We start from the raw sequence: 20293 nt of genomic DNA on the forward strand, positions 1-20293 counted from the left end.
GCGGAAGAATTTCTTTGACTTTATGCGGGCTTTCTACCATTTGTAATGCGTAAACGTTGGGGCAATTCAGTTGGCCAGTGTCGTCATGCAGGCAGCTTACTACGCATGTGCGCCAAAGTCGAAAAGGCATATGTGCGCTCAAGCAAGCCGTAAACAGCGAAAAGGTCTGTAGCGTCAGTCGAGCACATGCGCATTTCACCTTGGCTACAGTGCTGGCGACATGCGCGACGCACTCTTACGAGCGGTAAATTCATGAGCCCAGATATATACGACCGGTTAGATTTTCCCGGCGTACAGCTATGCGTGCCATCCCACGGCTGTTATCTGGACGGAGGAGGCCGTGCGCTGCACATTTTCTGCATCTTTCCGGTCTGTCGCGTGCGGTAATACGCGGAAGCGTATTCCGCAACTCGGCTCCCCTAGGAGGGTGGGTATATAATAATCCCCACGCAGCTCGCTCGGCTCTAATTCGCCGAGCGCCCGCCCCCGCCCGCCCAGGCATGTTATGTATACGTATATACGCTCGTTCGTCCTTGGGTGTCCGTTGAGTGGCGCTCGCTGGCTTTGCGCGTGTTGTGAGTGCGTGCGGCCGATACGCGCTTGATTCGAGTAATTACTGCCGGGCGTGACTATTCACTCACGGCTGGGCTCGCATCGAGCACCCTTCCCTTCTTCCCCTCACGTGCCTTTCCGGCAGCGTGGTGCGCGACCTGGGCAGTAGCTGCGGACAGATCGCGCGTTGCGCAACTACGTCTTCGGCGAAGAAAGGTACGGCGGGACCGGTCTTCCGTTGCTCGTTTCGCTCGGAAGCGGCGCGTTGTTGTTCAGTGCGCGAGGTGAAAGTTTTTCTCCCCCGGCCTGGTCCGAAGTGTATACGCGGCCTTGGAAACTTTCTTCGCTGACCGAGCACTTTTCTCCAACGATCCGACTTCGTTGCGCCACCTTCCGGTAGGAGGACGGAAAGTGGTCCCTGGGGTGACTTGGCGGGGTTCTCCTCACGGTTCCTTTGCTATCGAGGTGGCAGCCATTTACGCTCGCGTGCGTCCATGTTCTCGTGCGAAGTTACATGTCCCCTTCCCTGCTGCCTTCTCTTCCTGTTACCATCAGCTTCGTTTCCTACGCGGCTGCGTCACGGCCCAGTCGGCGGCAGCATCACGCGACTTGCGCGTTAAGTTGCCGTGGTTCCCTGGTTATCGACGTATCGCAAGGCTTGTCTAAACGCGGTATTCTGTTTTATTTTTGTAGTTTTTTTTTTCAACGCACACGTCTCTGCGTGCAGGCCGGGGAAGCAGCATGACGGCGGTACTCAGTGGTGGATTTAAAGGAGTATAGATACCTAGCTTATGGGTGCGTGTTTTCTTATTTGTAATGAGGCATAAGGCATTGTCATACACGGATTATCACGTGATATCCACCTACGATCGCTAAATAATTTATGATCGAATTTCTTTCTCGTGCTGTTTCGGCTTCGGTTTCAACACGCGAACGATGAGTGTGGCGTCAAAGAGAGGCTATAGATGACATGAGGCATGAAAAACTGCAATATGATAGGTGCATCTACGTACGTTGCCATTCCGGCTCTTGAGGAAGGCTGGATTCAACACCGTAGCTAATTAAAACGATTAAGCAGCGATTATATCGCAGTATTTCCATGCCTCGCGTGACATAAAACCTCACTTTGACGTCACAGCCATCATTCGGCTATTGAAGCCGAAACAGCACGACAGAAAAATTTGGCTATAAATTATTCAGCAGTCGTAGGCGAGTACCACGTGTTGATTCGTGCATAAGGGTCTTCGGCATCATTATAAAGAAGAAAATATGCCACCAAAATTAATTGTCTATACTCCTTTAAGTAGAGGTGTGTGTGTGTGTGTGTGTGGGGGGGGGGGGGGATCATTGCGCACCTCTACCTGTAAATCCGCCTCTAGGTACTCGCGGGGGAGACCGTACAGATCACTGCAAACCTAAGACGTCTCCGTTACGCAATACTTCCTGCGGTCGGAGTGTACTGAGGCTCGTTCGTGACCATCGCTGCTCTGGCGAAGGCGACGTGCCCCTCAGCGGAGATAGCGCGTGGTCCCTTGTTTTGGCGCCTCGGGGCGACCTCGCCGAGGCCAGCCCGAAGGCGTCTTGGACGCCCCGTGGTACTGCTCCTTTTGGCGCGACCCTGAAGGTGAGGTGCATACGCGCGCCGTGGGCGACGCGGCACGCAAAGTGCGTGCCCACGCGTTTTGCGCCCGTGCCAGGGCGGCGTTTGTACGCAGTGACCGCCTCCGAGATATGCGGCAGCCGTGCAGGCAGGGCCCCCTCGAGGTTGATGCGGTGCCCGGACGTTGTGTGGCGCACTGATGGTGTGGCCCCCATTGCGGAGGCAACCAATCTAATATGTCTTCGCGTAACACGGTTCTTGAATGCCTCGTCTCGAATCAATTAATTACCCAACATCTCAAAGCTCCTTCCCTATAGAATTTGCAGCCTACGTAATGAGAGGGCTGTGTCAAGCTCCTTCATTCTTATGAGGTTCAACTTTCCTCCGTCTATATTGCTGGCACGGTGATATAATGCTGACACGAAGTCTCTGCACTGGGACGATCTTTTCCCCGCGGTCTGGACGTATGCAGTACATTCAACAAGTAACCGGGCCATTAAGGGTGTAGTTTCATCAGGGCCCATAGATGGGACTCACCTGTCTTCTGCAGATAGACAACAGATTATTTTGTATGCAGCACAGCTACAGCGATGCTGTCGCCAACAGTGTGGAGCAGATCTATTTCTACCAGCTGCTGGCCAGACCTCTTTCACTCCAATGGTAGAAGGTCCGTGCGGGCTAGTTGGTTCGTTTCGAAGGAAGTTGAATAGCTAGGCAAAGAAACGAATACAACACCGTGGTTGTTGTAGTATTCGTTTCTTTGCCCTTTGTCTTCGTTCCTATGCGCTCAGTCTGCAATTCCCTTGCGATGATTGGGATTGCACTCTTTCATGTACGCGTCCTCCTGTCGTCGATCTGCAGCAGTCTATTGCTACTTCGTTTTACTCCGCGGTCCTCGCGAGTAGACGTGTTCGTCCCTTCTCCCCTCTCTATCTAATGGATGGCGTCGTTATGCATGTATGCACAGGCGCTCGCTGGCCCCTCAGAAGGCCGCGCCCTTGGCGTTCTTCGCGCCCGCGGGCTGTCAGGCGGCCGCCGAGAGCGCGGGCTATTGCGTCACCGCGGAAGACGCGGAAGAGGAGGCGACCAGCAGCACGCCGCGACCGTCCGGCCGTCGGAGAGACAAGATGTAGCCCTGATCAACTTTGGCCGCGGCACCGACAACGGCGACACAGGGGCGACAAAGCGACCCGCCTGGGCATCGGCGGCGGTTCCTCGCCAGTGTTGCGTTAGTTGCGTTGCTTGCCGCTGGTCTCGCTGTCGTCCGCGGACCGGTTCGGCCCGAGAGCGGCGATCATCCGGGCTGCCGCGCGATGTGCTTCTGACCGTGGCACGCCTCCTTCCCTCCCCTCCCCCATGTATACCCGGGCTGCCGGACCCTCTGGGTTTCCGGTCATTGTTCTTAGGCGCGCTTTAATGCCTCGGAGACGGCGTCCATTTACGCGCGCGCCCGAGCTGTTGCGTTGGCCCGGAACGCGGGGAGCTGTGCGCCCAGGCAGCCTGGAGAGGATGTAGCGCCCCTGTGAAGTGATGGCCAGTCGTCGCTTTGCGTGCGCTAGCAAACCTTTCCGGCGGCTAGCTCGCCTTTACCAGGGGCTCTGACCGACTCGTAGCATCGTGTTCTGACTGCTGTCCGTTGCGTGCTATCTCCAGCGATGACCAACCGCGGTAGATTGCGCATTTTTTTCGCCATCATTATCATTTTATTTTCTGAAATCAGTGCATCAAAACTTGATTGGACACATAGCCAGTTCGCCTAGTGAAAGGTCCAGATACAAGATATTCACAAAATAAATGGCAGACATTCAAACTACATGTACAAAAAGATGTGAGATATGTATGTGAGAGAGAGACACAGAACGCGTCCGAAAGATAAATATTGGAAATGGAAAGCGGAGTGTATCAATCTGAATTTTTCGGAAGTGTATATGCGAGTACGTAGAGATTCCGGTCAGGGGAAGGTAACGTGTTGAGTACACACATGATGTGCGTTTTTGGCTCAATGTGTGCAGGTTGTGGTTTCTTAGTTTTATTTCAAGTTAGCTTTGCAAGCACTGAGCTCGTTCGTCACTAAAGGAACTGGCAGGAGGTGGTTGCTTGTGAGTACACAAAAGTTGGAGTACCACGCTGGAAAGGGCGCATACTGGGTCTAGAAAATTTCAAAGGCCGGCTCTCTACAGACTGATTATTAATAGAGCCAAGCCGGAACCACTCATCGAGAGTAGTGAAATCGCGTGGCTCTGTGTAAACACCGAGCATCGCTGCAGACCAAATGTGACTAAGAGCGGCCTTCCGCTCTGATGTGTTCGTGCCTCCCTCGAGCAGTGGGCGCGAGCGCTGCCGAGTTAAGGGGCCCGTTCCTTGTTTTCGAGTCGGGGATACAGAGTAACGCGATCCGCTTGCCGGCGCAATGCGGCCGCCACTGCGGAATGGCAGCGCGCGACGATGAGGGATGGCGCGGTCGCTGCCCTCTTTTCACTGCATCTGTTCGCTTTGTTTTGTTTTCCTCCCCTGTTGTTTTCAAAGCGCCGCTGCCGGCCGTCTGCTGCCGCCTTCTCCGACAGCACTCGGGTGGTGGCAATTGTCTCTCGTGTATTGCGAAGTGCCCTCCGCGTGCATTCCGATGCTGCCCTCTAATTAAACGAAATGACGCCGTTTAGCGCTTCCCGCGATTCGACACCGCCAATTAGGGCCGCCGTATTTTGTCGGCGTTTGTCGCCGGGTGGGTGACCCGACGTAGGTGACGTTTCGCTCAGGTTAATCGGTGTGTCGGGGCGAGTTGGTTTTCGTGATGGAGTTCGAGCGCCGACTGACAAAGAACAGAGTGAGACGGTCCGGTCACTCCGCTTAATTCGACGCGTCGCTGCTGGACGGCGGGCACGTAGGGGGGCAGCCTTTGGCGTTAACCCTCCGTGGCGCCGCTTCGGACCCCCGACACGGGGTCACACCGGGATTGAAGCGACACACTGGAGGCGGTCGGACGTGCCTAGCTCGCACCTTCCGGCCACCTCCGGTTATTGCCGGACGGCAGCTGCTGTGATCCTTGGCTGCTTGCAGTGACCCGCCTTCAAATGTCGTAAACGTGGAATGTTTTGGGAATGCTGGGCGTGGGAAGGGTCCTCTCTTGTGTGCCCGGTGGTCAGAGCGCGAATCGCTCGTGACAGGGCGAGTTCACATCCTGGGGTTCTCTGGGACCGCGCTCTTTTCACTGCCGATGTACCAGACATGGCGCGTGTTATGTATATACACCTTAAACAAGTAATTACCTTGTATAGGAGTAAATTGTCCCCTCGCCCCCGCCGCGGTGGCTCAGTGGTTGCGGCGCTCGGCTACTGGCCCGAAAGACGCGGGTTTTATCCCAGCCGCGGCGGCCGAATTTCGATGGAGGCGAAATTCTATAGGCCCGTGTACTGTGCGCTATCAGTGCACGTTAAAGAACCCCAGGTGGTCGAAATTTCCGGAGCCCTCCACTACGGCGTCCCTCATAGCCTGAGTCGTTTCGGGACGTTAAACCCCAATAAACCAAACCAAACCAAACCAAACTGTCCTCTAACGCAGTTCTTTTTAGGGGTACTCTGCGAGGCCCTGGAGTCGATTTCCACCACTAAAAATACGGAACACATACTGTTCCCTCTTAGAAGCATGCGGTGTTCTAGCAGTTACGGAGATATTAACCGATATTTCAATCTCCTGTGTTCGCAAACCTCAAGGCCTCTCGGTACCGCGTTTTAAAGCCACCTCCGATTGCTAACTGCATCAAGTTACTGTGCCTTGCTGTGGGAATATATGCCTGCTTCTAAGAATAAGCAACCCTTATATTTAGAGATCGAAATACATCCCGGGGCTTAGGCAGCACCACATTCCCTTAAAAGGGAGTGCGCTAGAGTACAGCTTACTCATTGTTTTACTCCCACATTGGTTGGTTTGTGTTTTGAGTGTAGCGGTCGAGGAGATTTCTCTCAAGCTGACAATTATAACGAACGCTCTGAGTTGCGTGGTAATCGTGCTCACCTGTGTATCTATGCCTTGCTGTTTTTGTGTGGCTCGAGGTGTTTGTGGTCTGAGCACCTGTAGTGACTCTTTCTCGCTTTTCTCTTTTGCGTGCAGGACGAGACAGATGGCTCCGGGGAGCAGGGCGAGGAGGAAGAAATCCACCGCAAGACTCAACGAAGGTGAGTAATCAACCAATGCCGTATAGCGCGTCGGTGCGAGCTTTTGTACGCGCGATCACCGAGGATGCTTGTAGGACACGACGGCGCCTCGTCTTGCGTGATGTGTAGTCCGCTCTTTGAAGGCTGAATCAATGCGGAGCGGTTCTAAGGGGAATGTCTCTATTCTGATTCAACTCAGGAACGAAGCGGCTTTTCCCCGTCAAAGGATCCCCTTCCAGTCAATGGCGTCGGCCGATCCTCATGAGCCTACTAGCTTGACAATGCAGGGAGGCAACTATCCCCTTTCATCTGCCACTCTCTGCATTGTCACGATAGCAGACTCATGAGAATCAGTCGACGCCATTGGCTGGAAAGGGGTCCTTTGACGGGGAAAAGCCGCTTCGTTCCCGAGTTGCATACGACTATCGTGGCTTTGTATTTGTCCGACCTCTTTGGTCGCACTCGGTCGTCAAAAACGTACAGGTCATGTTTCCAGCCAACGTGGCGTGCCACTCGATGGCATCGCTGGTGGACGTGATCAGCAGACGGTCTTCGATGGTGATTCACCGCGTTCCCGAAGTCGAGCGGCGTTTCGCGATCAGGCTTTTTTCCCTGCGTGGTGTTTCCCCACAGCTGGAGTCACGCTTGACGACGCCCGTTTCGTTGCCACACGGTGCGCAGGATGTGTGCCCCGGCAAGGCTGAGCGCGCTTCAGGGGTCGATATCAGTCCGCAGCATGCCTGCGACGCCGACGACCTTCCCGCAGACCCTCGTCCGCAGTGTGCTCCGCGATGTCGCGTCGGAAACGACGACACGCTCCAACCACGAGAGCTCCCGCCGAGAGAACAAAGCCATTTGTCGGGAAAACGTTGTGTAGGATATAAGTACACAACAGATGCGCGCGAGGCGTCTCTGCGCGTTCTGGGCCATCGCCCCGTGCACCGACCTTCGCTGATTTCGCGACGCTGTCTTGCATGTGCGCGCGCCTGGCCTCGTCCTTTTCGCGGTCCTTCTCGTAACCAGAGTTAGCGCCTAGTGTTTTCGCGCGATATCGCCAATTGTCTCCGACCTACCTCTGGCGTGCATAGTTTCGTCACGGCGGCAGAGTGCATCGGCGGAAGCGCGCACTGTACGCGTACGTAAGTACGTACACACACGCACACGCCTGCGGCTAATTAACGCGTTTTCTCCCGCCTGGCGCGTTGTTCTTGGCGCGTGCGCCGAGCGCCGGAACGTGTTTATTAGGCGCTCCGCCGGTGAGGCCGCCCTCGTCGTTGTGTGCGTTTCCTTGGAACGTCTTTGGCGGGATCCTTATGTATGCTCCTGCACGTAGGTGGCTGTTGTGTACACACGCGCTCCCGTGCTAATTGAGCAGCGCGCGGCTGCTGGAACTCGGCGTATACAGACGGGCGAACCGGTTGATGAGGGAACCTAGCGTCGACCGTCGTCCGGGGAAGGCCCGTAATTTGTTTCTTTAGGTCCACAACGCGCGCGCGTGTTAGAGGCAAAGGACGTTAAGACAGACACCATGGAACACGCGTCTTTACCCAGTCGGCGGCCGTGCTGCATAGGTGTCTAGCTTGCGCCGATTAAAATGAATTCTGGGCTGTTGCAGCTCTAATATCGCATAGTGCAGTTAGCGCTGCTGCTGTTGTATTAATTTGCAATAATAATTTTAATTGCTAGATGCGTTTTCAGAATTTTCCCGCTTACGGTTAATCTGTACGTAATGAGTAGTTCGTTCCCATCCTTCGAACCAGCTCAAGTCCTTTCACTGCATATACACAATTCCCGCTGAACCGATACCGTTCAGTACCGACCAACGAATTGTTACCATGTACCAACTCGCTTAGTTGTATGCCCCCCCCCCCCCCCCCCCCCCCCCCCCCCCTCATTCGCACTGATGCCAAGGCTTACCGGAAGCAGGCGGACACGTGCGACTCCGAGGAAGGCAAAAAGCGTTGCACTGGAGTGATACTGCGCCCGGGCGACCTTGCTGTTCGCGGTTGGATCGAGTTCGCGGGTGTCGATCGTCGCGCACGGTTGTGCGGAATTTGCGGTCGCGCTCCCCCCGGGAGCGATACGCGCTCGTTGCCAAGCGCGTTTGGCGCCAAGCTCGCCGCAGTTCATTAGCGCATATGTAATCCGAAGCGCCGTCGCCTATCTCCGCGCCTTTTCCTTGCCAGCAGTGAGTCACGCGCGCGTGTTTCGCCTTGAACGCCATCGTGCACCGCGGTGTTGGGTTTGCGCGTGCGAAAAACTCGGACGTGTCTGGCACCGCCCTCCGTGCTTGCTGGTAGCTTCCGGCCGTTTCAGAAGCTCGAATAGTCTGCATGCTGCTCGTCATGGTTATTAACGGCCGCCGCGGAGGCGTGCACACGTCTAATGAAATATATTTAGGGGGGCGTGCACCCTTTGTCAGAAAGAGGCAGGTCGATTCCCGACCATCTGTTATTGTGCCCCAGAGCTCCGATAGCGCGTGGAACTGCCCCTCTGACTCACTGCAGGATCCGAGAGGCAAGGACAACCGCAGAAGCAATGCAGTAGGCTCAGAAGCCTTTCTATGACCGAAGCCGAAGTATTTATTTCCATCAACATAAGCCGTGAGGAGTCCATTGCAGAGCAGGGCAAAAATCTTATGATTGATCACCGAATGCTCCTCTTTCATTACCAAGCCATTAGCCCTGACTATTCTGCCGTCACCGATTGCGTTTCAATGCGTCTGCATTAGAACCTCCATTTAAGCGAAATGTGTGCGGCGTGTGAAGCCTCGATGAAAAGGAGGCAAAGTGGAGAGTGGGAGGGGACGAGTGGCGAGAGGGAAACCGCTCTCACCACGCAGTCGACGGGCACACTGTCATTTGCGGACTGAATCACGCCACCGTTAGGGGGAGCACTGGTGCTAACGCATATACTGCTGCATGGATCGCGCATTGATCCTCCACTTTCCTAACCAGGCTGACACTGCAATGAACCACCGGTCATCAGTTGGACTGGGTATTTTTACGAATGGTTGCACTTGCATGGCTGGCTAGCACTGCGATATGTTCGCATAAAATACACAGAACGCAGTTAGAGAACAGAGGTATGAGAGGAAGCCCTTCCGTCGTCGGTCATCGAGTGCTCAAGCTAACTACTCACCTGGCGCAGTAATATGCCGCGCGTCATTTTCGCAGCGTTGTGAGTATGCTGCCCTGCTCTGAGCGAAGTCAGCGTGACCATTAGGGACTTTTAGAACAAGGTCACCCTATTATAAAGGTCCCTGTTCTCTCGCACCGAAGGGACTGCCACCGTCGCAAAAAAAAAGAAAAAAAAGTTAGGTAGCAGTTCAACTCTGCCGAACCCAGTTTCACGTAGCGAAAGCTACATAAGCATGATTAAACATATAGCAACACTAGCCATGAATTATCTCAAGGTCGTTTCAAGGCCATTCGGAGGCTCACGGCGAAATCCGTCCCAGCTGTAGTAGTGTAGCTTTCGCTACAAAAAGCTACCAGAGTGCTTCTCCGGTGCGTAGTAATGAATAGCTGGATAGCTGCGCAGCTCTCAGCTCACGGGAGCAGCGCTCCGAGGTCCACATTCAACGTGGCCCAGGTTTGCCAAGTCCGCCCGAATCACATGGCATGCATTTCGGGCGCATTCTTGAGAGGATCTCCCCCCATGGCCCGCCTGGATGGCGTTCTCGTTGGCCAGCTGGTGGTGAACGAGGGTCCTCTCCGGGAGGGTCATTACGTCAGGCCTTGGTCATCTTCGTCATGTAGATAGAGGGTGCACTGGCAAAGTTGTGCTGACCGCTTCCAGAGAAGACTTGGCTGTCGCCGCTGCCGTGACCAGCCGACGAGAGAGTCCGCGTTCTAATCCACTTACGCCAGAGCGTAGCCCGGGCACAACAGGACATATAGCTCTGCTGTTAGGGTGCCGACGACGTTGTGATCATCTTCCCATATACTCGGATGACCGAGTCCAGGCGATATGCCGGGCGATTACAAAACAGGATGAACAAAGGGGGGCATCCATATTTCATGCGGGCTACACGGCCGCGTCGTGTACGTGAAACCGTTTACAACGCACTCCCTGCCCTGCGGGGCTGGCTGGTTTCGTCGAGATTCCGATCGCGCTCCGCTCTCCTTTGGTATCTCTCCCTTCCTCTGCACGCGTCCTACCGTCCGTGCGTGGCGTGCAGTGCCGTATATCGGACGCGAAGCGTGCCGCGGCTGCTGACGTGATACATGCATCATGGCCGGAGTGCCTGTTCGCGCAGTCTGGACACGCATTGTCGTGGGGGCCGTACTTCTCTTGTTCCGGCCCAAAAAAGCAGCGCATTAGCTCGTCGCGACTGTGCGTGGGGCGGGGGAGTTTTTGGAAATGAGTTTCTCGGTCGAGGCAGCGGCGCTATGCAGTATACACGCAATTTTCGTACCGGCGAGCTCCGTTGGACTCTTTGCATTCCTCCACCTTCTGTCGTCCGATGTCTGTACATTTGGTTACGAGCCACAAAAAACGAATGTTTTTCTGTTTGTTTCTTCTCGAGGGAAGCGTCAATATCATAATCTCGAGGGTCAGGTTCAAGTTAGCGTCTCTGATTTTGCGTCAGCAGATGCACGGCCCGCTGCGCATATGTCTACGTGAATTGTGCTCGTTTTGTCTTCTTACGATTCGAAGACGTGTTTTGCGAGTCTTCAGAATTCTCCGAGTATACCTTAAGAGGGCTCACCAGCTACAAGGCAACTCAGATTTGAACTTTTTCTGTCGATAGATGGCAGCACCTGAGTACCCCAAAAAGGAGGGAAGTTCTATTGCCCCTCCAGGTGTGTAAACTACACCGCGACCCTTGACCGCGACACGAAAATATTCGTTCTTCCGCGTACAAAAAGTAGACCCAGAACTTTCTGTAGGTATGTGGCCAAGGTTCGGGGGACCGAAGCACAAAAAAGTTAACCCATCTCAAGCCATTGAGCACAGAAGGATGTGGGGGGTCATACAATGGACCATTTCCCAGTAACCCACCAATTTAGCATTTCCGGTTTGGGTTTCCTAAGCTTCCTTGAGTCTTTTCTGCGAAAATTCTTTTACAATGGTAGGGTGGGGTTACTGGTTTCGCCCGAGCAGACAGGTGGGGTCAGTTAAAATGGCGGAAGAGAGGCTTGGTGCATCCGCAGGACATTACCCGGAAAAGGTTCCATTGTGTTGAACACCTATGTAGTCAATCTCTAAATAAAAGGAAAGAAAGGAGCTCCTAGCACAAGGCCTTATGACTGTTTTCTTCCCATTCCCGCGTAGCCTTCCTTACATAGCTACAGAAGCATGTCCTCGGTTGTAGTGACAGCCTGTAGCTTACTTTGCCTAGTCTCGTACGAGGTTTCCCAGCGCCGAACACCCATCTTCCGCTTCTCAGCACCAACAAGTCACCAAGCAAATCAAAATTGGATGAAACTTAAAAGGACGAGAAGTGTGGTTTGCAAAAGCACCGAGAGCGTCCTGTAGCTATGCATGGTGACTGAACGCTAACTTTGGCACTGCATAAGCGAGTGCTTGCTTAGCTCTGTTTACATGAACCAGTAACGCCAGGTTGAGTCGGGGGTCGGGCTGAGGGAAGTCAACTCGACCGACGCGTATTTACATGAACTCGATTTTAGCTAGTCGAGACCGGTTCATAAGCAGTGACACCAAGCGTCGAGCACCACATTGCGAGCGAGCAGTGGTAGCATCCAAGATTCAGTGTTGTCGGTAACGCGCGCGTTACAAGTAACGGCGTTACCGGTAACGCGTTACTTTTTTCAGTAACTTAGTAACGTACTAGTTACCATTTCGGAACTGTAACGGGTCACGTACTTACGTTAACATTTTTCGGTAACGTGAGGTGTCACGTTACTAGTTACTTTTTTATTTCAATTGTCCCCCTCCGCCCCTTTTTTAAAAAAAACGCCGAAAATGATGTTGCAAATAGATAAAATGTACCGGTGTTCTCGACGACCATTGTTGCGGCTCGCACACCTGCCCTTGACGACGCACTCAACTAAAATAAAAAAGCACGAACACGCAGTCACACACTTGTCTTCACCCCCAAACCCCTCACATCCACAACTCTCTAAAGAGTGGACGCATGCCGAGCCACCAATGAACCATTTGTAGAAATCTGTAAGTCAGTTTCTGCGTAAGCTTGTTTTCCAGCCAAAAGATCTCGTTCCCACGCGACACACTCGCATTCCCTCTTCTGAGCAAACTCATGAATGTCGCCAGTTTACTTCAAGATGGCCCCAAGAGAGCCGTCGAAAGAGCACAATGGTACAGCACAGAAAAGGGGATTGCAGCCAACCTGCTGTTTCTATCTGCAACTGCGGCTACGTTTCAGGTTATTGAGTTCCTAAGCGAGCGAAGCTGACCTTGAACACCTTGACGTAAACACTCGCATTTTCGCGATAATTATGCAGGTTCAAGTAAAAAAAAAAAATGTTTATGTGCGCTAATAGATTTTTTCCGGAACTATGACATGTAAGCATTTCTTTATTGCTACACAATTTCCGCGTAATTTCGTAAGCAGAAGCACACCAAAATTACTGTAAATTTGTTGAGTTCTGCTGTTTCCTTTGTGAAGTTGGAATTAAATGAAGTGTGAACTTTATAAAATTGTTATCTTGAGTTCTTACAGCGAAGACGCACTCAATAAAATTTATTGCCATGGAGTAACGGCAAAGTAACGTGCGATACTTTTTTTCGGTAACGGTAACGCGTTACCTTTTTTTTGTGGGTAACGTAGGGCAGTAGCGCGTTTTTTTTTTTAGTGTAACGAGTAACGTATTTAGTTACTTTTTTTCGGTAACGCCTACAACACTGCCAAGATTGAGGCACACCACCGCTGCTTCAGAGGTGCGACAGCGCAAGTGAAAAACAAGTTTGCATTATTCTCTCCCCTCCGTTTTTTCGGCCCGGCAGCGTTTACAAGCACATCGGAGGAGGGTGGAGTTGAGTCAACCCCGATCTCTTGACTCGACTCGGCGCGTTTACGTGAACAAAGTAACCGGTTTTTGACCCCATAACTCGACTCACTTGGGCTTTGGTGCGAACAATGCCTTACTGTGTGTGCTGTGTGTGCTGTGGGAGGGGTGGGTGGGGGGTGAGGTGCTTTTGGGTGTGGCCTTGCATCCGGCTTCCTTTTCGCACCACAAGCTCGAGAGAAAAAGAAAAGCAGAATCCTTTCGAAATACAGCCCAAGCAAGAAAAAAGGAAAGAAAGAAATCAAGTTCGTCCAGGTTCTAAAAAAAAGTGTGCGCACGAACACAGACAAGCAAGAAGTTGGTGGTAGAGTGTAGTAGCGACAAAATAATTTGTTGCCAGGTGGAGCCACGTCGCACTAGTAAAATTTTAGCGCGAAATTCAAATCCCCGCAGAAAATACATACACAACTTTCAGAGCCTGTAAAATACAAACACTAGGTTCGATATGGATAAAAATTGCGGCCTAACAATCAAGAAAGAAAAAGGGAGGAAATGTTGCGGACGAAATTTTGATATTTGGCGTAGTTTTTTCCCAAGATGACATGAAGGTTCGACATATCTAAAAGCACCATTTTTCTGGAACTTTGCGTCTAATTAATAAAAAAATGAAACTTAAACAATAAAATCTGTCCGCAGCATTTCCTCTATTCACTAAAGACGAAAACGCTGCCACAAACCTCATGAAAATCGAGCCATGTTTAGACATGGTATAGCTTCTGAAAGTTCCCATGTATTTCTTATGGACACTGCCACTGGTGAACCCTTTAGCGCCGTGAACTCGACGCGGTGGATGCAGCCAGCAGCCCTTCTAATGTGCATCGAGTCTCGGCAGGGGGCCACGCGCTGTATCAAATCGGCTCGTGCAGTGGCTGTGCCGGCTGCTGGACCTATCCCTAGCGTCGGCAGCTGGCTCGGGAAAGGCAGCAGCTGCCGAGCCCCGCAGTCGTGGGTGGGGCCTGCCCCGATTCTTGCCCTTAGAGCGCGCGACCGACGTCTCTCGCGCGCTTCCAAATTGGGTGCGATAGGGCGGTCAGAGGGCGCCGCACGCGACGCACTTCCGCATTCGCTGGTGGCGGCACGGTTTATCGCGCTGTGCGTAACCCATGTGGCGCAGGCTGCGTTGCGGGCTTTTTCGCGCTAGGGTGGCGACGTCGTCGTGTCTGTACAGCAGAAAACTGAGTCCACCGCCTCTACGCCCTTGGTATATAGGCTCCGTTCTGTCTGAAATTCGTGGGGCCTGAGGAGGCGAGTGCAAAAGGCTCGCGTAAGGTGCAGAGAGCAGGCGTCGTCGGCAGCAGAACATTGCTGGGCATTTTGGCCGTGTGAGCAGTGCGCCTTGTTGCGTTTAGAACAACGGCGAGGAGCTAATTATCACAGCATTGTGCTGCAAGCTTATCTTCGATGTACGTTGCGGGCTAGTTTTTGTTGTGGGCGACCCCCAACCGCTCGATGCTCTTTTTGTGAAGTGGGAGCGAAACGGCTCAAATTGCGTGGGATCCGCTGAAGGAGGGGGAAGGAGCTGGCTTTTATGTTGTTGCTAGGAGCGGCCCTTACGTAAAGCCTGCTTTTTAAGCACTTAATTACGTCCTCCGCATTTATGCTGTGTCACGTTATGCACGAACGCGTATGCTATTTTATTTCTTCCGCAGTTGTCTTAAAATGCGGAGTCGGAACGGTGCCCGACGTATGGCCATATACTCTTTCTATTCACCACCCTATAGACTTCAGCCGCATGCGCAACTATGTCGACCCGTCCACGAGTCGAGCAGGACCGGCACCTCTGCGCAGCGTTGGTCTCCGGACGAGCAGGAAGAACGTCTTCTCCGTCATGGCTCGCTGCTGTGCTATGTATAGGAAGCAGGGAATCATCGGAGGATCGGAAACACCGCATGCTTCTTGCTGTTTATTCTTGAGTCGCGGTGATGTAGTTGTCTCGCTGAGGCGCGATAATGTCTTGCCAACCTTTCTTATCTGCATACGCACTCGAGAACATGCCATACATGGTTCTTATCGTACAAGGGCTCACCAGATACGCGAATCGCAGCAGCGACCGACTGGAAACCGCACGTCCGTCAAGTCGAAGTCATTTCCAGCGGTCTGTGGCGAGAACACGCGTGGGCATTTGTTTGCCGTCGCCTTTCTTTTAAGCCTTCGTAAAGGCCCTCAGTCTGCGACTAATGTCTGATCGCCTGCCTTAGCTTCATTCCAGGGCTTCGCGACGGCACGCTCAGTCGGCCGGAATTTGCCAGCGCCGTTATTTACGAGTCCCGAGATGTCCAGCCTGTTTGTCGACGGTCTTGTGACTCCGCACGAGCTTACGACGTGTGCGCCAACTTGAGCCGCCGCTCTGTCTTAGCGGTGGTTTCGCATCGTCGCGTGTCACCGAAGGGACTTGGTTGGTGACGTCATCCCGTGCTCGCGTATTCGCAACTGTCGTCAATTTGTCTTGTTCCGAGAGCCCTGAGCTACTCGGGAGCAGGTATGCCTTGGTTCACCCGCCTCGCAATTTCCTGTCCCAGCGTCCCGTTAAGGCGCGCTACATAACTCTCTTTGATTTCACCAAACTTCCTTTCATCAGGCGACGCTTGCAGCCGTGCACGGCAGGAAGCGTCGCAGCTTCGAAGTTGGCAACGAACGCATTGCGTGCCAGCCTGTCGCGGGCATTCATTAATCGCCCGCGCTTTGCGGGGCCTACGCTCAAAAGGCGGCGGCGCCCTTAGCGTCGGTCGGGACGAGAGCCAAACAGCGTGCGAACTTTTGTCTACAAATGCGCGCGCATCCAATCCTGGCCCCTCGCGACGAAGACGTATGTGCCCGTGCGGCGGCGGCACTTCGCCCCACTTTCCTCGCGGGGCAGCGCCTCGCCTCATCTGCGAAGCGTTGTGTCGGACGCGACGCGGAAGTGGCCCACTTGTCGAGGGGACGGCTGTATCAATCATGTCCGAGTGCTCAAATTTCGCAACCCCCCCCCCCCCCCCCCCCCCCCCCCTCTGCGCGGGCACGCGCGGGCTGCCGGCGTCGACTGCGCAACGAGCACGCGCGTGTATACATAGACGTGTTCCAACTTCCGACAGCCCGAGGTGGGGTGGGGGGGGGGGGGGGGGGGGGGAGGAAACCTCGCTCGGCGGTAACGGCTCGCACGCGACTTGTTTGCGGACGGGACGCGGAGAAAGGGACGCCCTGCGCCGCCACCGCGAAATTAATGGCCGCCCAAACGGGCGAGGCGCGGGGGCCCCTCTTGGCTCTTGGTCGCTCCGTGTGTGTGTTATGTGGGCCCTCGCGCCGGCTGCGGCGTCAACTGTGTAGCTGCGGCATCGCCGCCCTTCCGTGGCGGAGACCGCCTTGTCGTGGAACGAGGGGGGCTCGTCTTGGCACCCGTCCAAAACGCCGCCGTCCGAAGCCGTCCTGCCACGCTCCTTCTTTACTCTAAAACCGTGCACCGTTGCTGGAGCCGGAGCCTAGCGTCGGCCAGCTGGAAGCCCAGTTGGAGCTGCTCGGGACGTAAGAACGATTTGCGATTGGTGGACGCCGTTCAGCTGACCAGTCACGACATCGGGTTATATTCACGGTTTCAGAGGCGCCATCGAACGAGGCGCCGTTCATTTGCGTGTGTCATTGTGGCTAGCGGTGTGGCGTCGCAACGCTGCACACTTTTAAAAGGAAGGCCTGCGTCCGAGGGATGCATGGGGGAGCGCGGTCCTAGGTGTCTCGGGGTAGCGACGGCGGCGTCCCGCTGAGGCGGGTCTTGCGCGCGTATGCAGCCGAGCGTGTTCTAACGGTCGCTCTTCGCCCTGCGGGATGACGACGGTCGACCTTGCCCGAGGCCCCATCTGGCCGCCGGGCTTGCCCCCAGAGGGCGAGGGAATAATGCGGCTGTTTGTCCTGCTGTGGTTGCGGTTTTTTGCTCTTCCATCCTTCTTCTTACCCTCGGAGGAGAGCGGAACTTGGCGAAGGCGCCAGGCTGAAGAGCAGGGATTCTCGTCGTTGGTGGCGTTTCGTTATCCGGGATGATTGCTCGTCTGGGATAAGCCGCTTTTTCCTCCTCAGCCTCGCCGAGCGCGCGCTTGGCTTTCACGCGGAAACTGCAGCTGCTGTCTACGCTGGTTGTCAAGAGTTCACTCTCACTTTGTTTGTTGGCGCCCCAACTCGTTTAGTCTCCTGCACGAGTCGTTTCCTTTTCCAGCCCGGACAACCGCCTCGTTTGCGTATGCAAATGCCGGAACGTTAACCTCGGCGTCAGTCTAATTGCTTCGTTCGGGTAAGCAAATGCTGCCTGCACGCGAACAGCAAGGCTGTGCTGGCGCTGTTAGTCATGCAAGAGCCCCCGAAGCAAAGCACTTCCATTTTCCGCCGTTTTGATGCTCATTTCGGAGACTTGTATGTGCGTCCTAAATCTGCAAGCCGATCTTTTAATGTTTTCGCATTAGAACTACCGCTTGGGAAAAATCTGTCCGTCCGTCTGAGGCCTCAGTTGGCAGGTGGCAAAGTGGTGAGAGGGAAAGTAGGAGGGGGTTCATGAAGTTAAGGTGGATGAGAGTGGAGAGGAGATTCGAGGTGTTACACCCGCTCGCACGGTCTCAACCCGTCAGCGGCTGCTTAGTCTGGGGCTGCACTAATGCTAACGGATACTCTGGCACATCAATATAGATTGATCGTCTATAATGCACTTCCAATTTCCGCTTCTTTATTGCCCATATCGCAGACATGTGTCATCTAAATCTACAACCCGATCTTGTCGCTACGGCTGCAATGGCGTGCGCGTGTTCTTTCTGCGATAATATCGCAGTCTCCGTCGGGACGCCTGTTGCGAAATTGGAATTTAATGGATTCTGATTTTGCTGCTGTGTGGTTCCAACTACGCGATGCAATGCCGAACACTGTCGGAGGGTAATAGGGTGCATCAATGATGATTTTAGCACTGATGCGTCAGAATAAGGAAGTACTGAGGTACAGTCGTGCGCAACAGCATAGAATGACGATGCGAATGGCGGTGAGTGCGGTTTTTGTGCGTATAAAGGCATAAAATATAAAGGTATATTTGGTCAGGCACCCTGTGCATATATTGGAAAAGAGGCGTTGCACCCTGAGAAGGCGCGGGCGCGTATTCTGTCAGTTTGTGTGGTCTCTCCACTTTTGCGCACAGGTGTGCGTCTAGACAACTGCATGGAACATGTATACTTCTGTATATTTACGGGCCTGATCAGTGTGGACATCTTTCGGAACATGTTCAGTGCTACTCAGTACTAACCTTCGCATGATAGGTGCAGCGATGGTTATGTGCCAGTGGAAATAAACGTTGGCGAAACGTAGCGCCGTTGCGTAATTGTGCGCCACCTACAGCCCGTCTTCACGTGGTGTATAGTTGCGGTTCACGCGCAATACCAACCCTGACGTGCTTTGTCGTGAGCACAGCTCGACCATGGCGTGTCTTCCGCAGCTCTCAACACCGCATGCAGCTGACTTTCGGTTCACTTGTGCACTTTGCGATACCTCGTTCGTGTATGCCTTCAGAAGAGCTGCTAGGTGTCTTCCTCGGTAGTTTTTTTTTTTTTTTTCTTCGAGTGTTCTTCGTGCCATTTCGTTTCGCCGCTCTGGATGACGGTGTCTGCGTGCAATACGTGCACGAGTTTCTACTGGCAGTGGTACGCGTAATGCCGTCTACAATGTGGCTACGGCGGAACCGCTCCCCCCCCCCCCCCCCCCCAAAAAAAAAAAAATCCCGTCTAGTGACTTCATGGCGGTGGACGTTACTGATTTCCAGCGCCGTCCGCAGCGTGCACTGTACTCATAATCGGCAATGCTGCTGCTTCGAGTTACAAGGATCAATCAATCAATCAAAGGAGCGATGAATGAGTCAACTCAGAGGATTAGGAAGCACAGTTGTCACTGGAGCATTTTTTTTTTTTCCAAATTGCCTTGGGCCACTAATATTCATCGGGCTTCACACGTGACTTCGTGGACTAGTTATGCCCCTTAGAGGCGGCACAATACGCTTAGGCACGTTGCTTGTTTCCTCCCAAACTCGGCTGCAGGAGAGGAAGTGATCCACGTGCCTGATTGGGAACACTGCCATTTGCTCTTGGATGTGCCACGCGCGCACCAATAGCCGGCGAAAGGCGCTGCAAAATATTGCTCAGATCCGCCGGTGTTCCGTTGCGCGCCGCGTATCAGATTGTTTGCTCACCTGCCTGGTTCTACAAACCTGGCATCCGCTACCGACATTTCCTGTCCCTGGAAGAGAGAGCGAGATCGCTGGCTGGGGACGTGCGAACCGCTTTCGACAAAGTAACCTTCTCCGCTCCGGGAATGACAATGAGGAGCGCGCGTCGCACAAAAGGGGTGCACCACGCCAGCCTTAACATCAGTTATAAGAAACGGCAGTGGCAACAATGCCACCGAGTAGTGAGGCGGTAAAGCCCCTTTCATGGACGCCCTGCAGTGCGATCCGCCGCTCCCCGCCCCAGATTCAGCGGCGATGCGCGGGTAAGCGCAGACAAGCGCAGACTCCCCCCGGCATCAACCGTTCGTTTATCGCGCACCACGCTGGGGAAGCGGCGTTGTGTGTCGCTTGCGGAGATCGTTGGGCCCGACGTTTCTTCTTGCTCGGAAGAGGTGTTGCCTTCCGATAAAGCTGCCCGAGCAAGGGCGATCCTCCGAGGTAACAAACGCTCGGCGAGTGCCGTAGGGGCCCGTGTTTCGGTCGAACTCTCGTGCCGCTATGCTGGAAATGATAAGCGCGCCTTCGCCGATCGATCGATCTCCGCCGCTGAGCCGGCGGGATTTGCTTGCTCGGAGGGGTGGCTCCCGTTTACCTCGTTCGGAGCAAAACAACGAGCAGCAGTGCTTGCCCTGACTCCTGAGTCGCGTACTTCTTTTGCCCTGCGGAGTGTTTCTAGCGGTGCGGCTGGTTGACTTCGGTGGCGAACGCTAGCAACGGTATAGTTTTGCGGTCGCATACGTCCGTGTCTTCGGTCGCCTTCTCGTCGCGTCTTTTG

At 54.0% G+C, this 20293-nt stretch overlaps 1 protein-coding gene across 3 annotated transcripts in view; it reads left to right on the forward strand.

Moving 5' to 3' along the window:
• Window positions 1-20293, forward strand: part of ssh (Protein phosphatase Slingshot) — a 296033-nt gene that overhangs the window by 137763 nt on the left and 137977 nt on the right. For all 3 annotated transcript variants that reach the window (XM_089573131.1, XM_089573129.1, XM_089573130.1), the window contains exon 2: window positions 6260-6324. In XM_089573131.1, the coding sequence (XP_089429257.1) occupies window positions 6260-6324 (65 nt within the window). The remainder of the gene's footprint in view (window positions 1-6259; window positions 6325-20293) is intronic.

This window comes from Amblyomma mixtum, chromosome 2, assembly GCF_055824585.1.
Source record: "Amblyomma mixtum isolate Tamu chromosome 2, ASM5582458v1, whole genome shotgun sequence".
NCBI lineage: Eukaryota > Metazoa > Arthropoda > Arachnida > Ixodida > Ixodidae > Amblyomma > Amblyomma mixtum.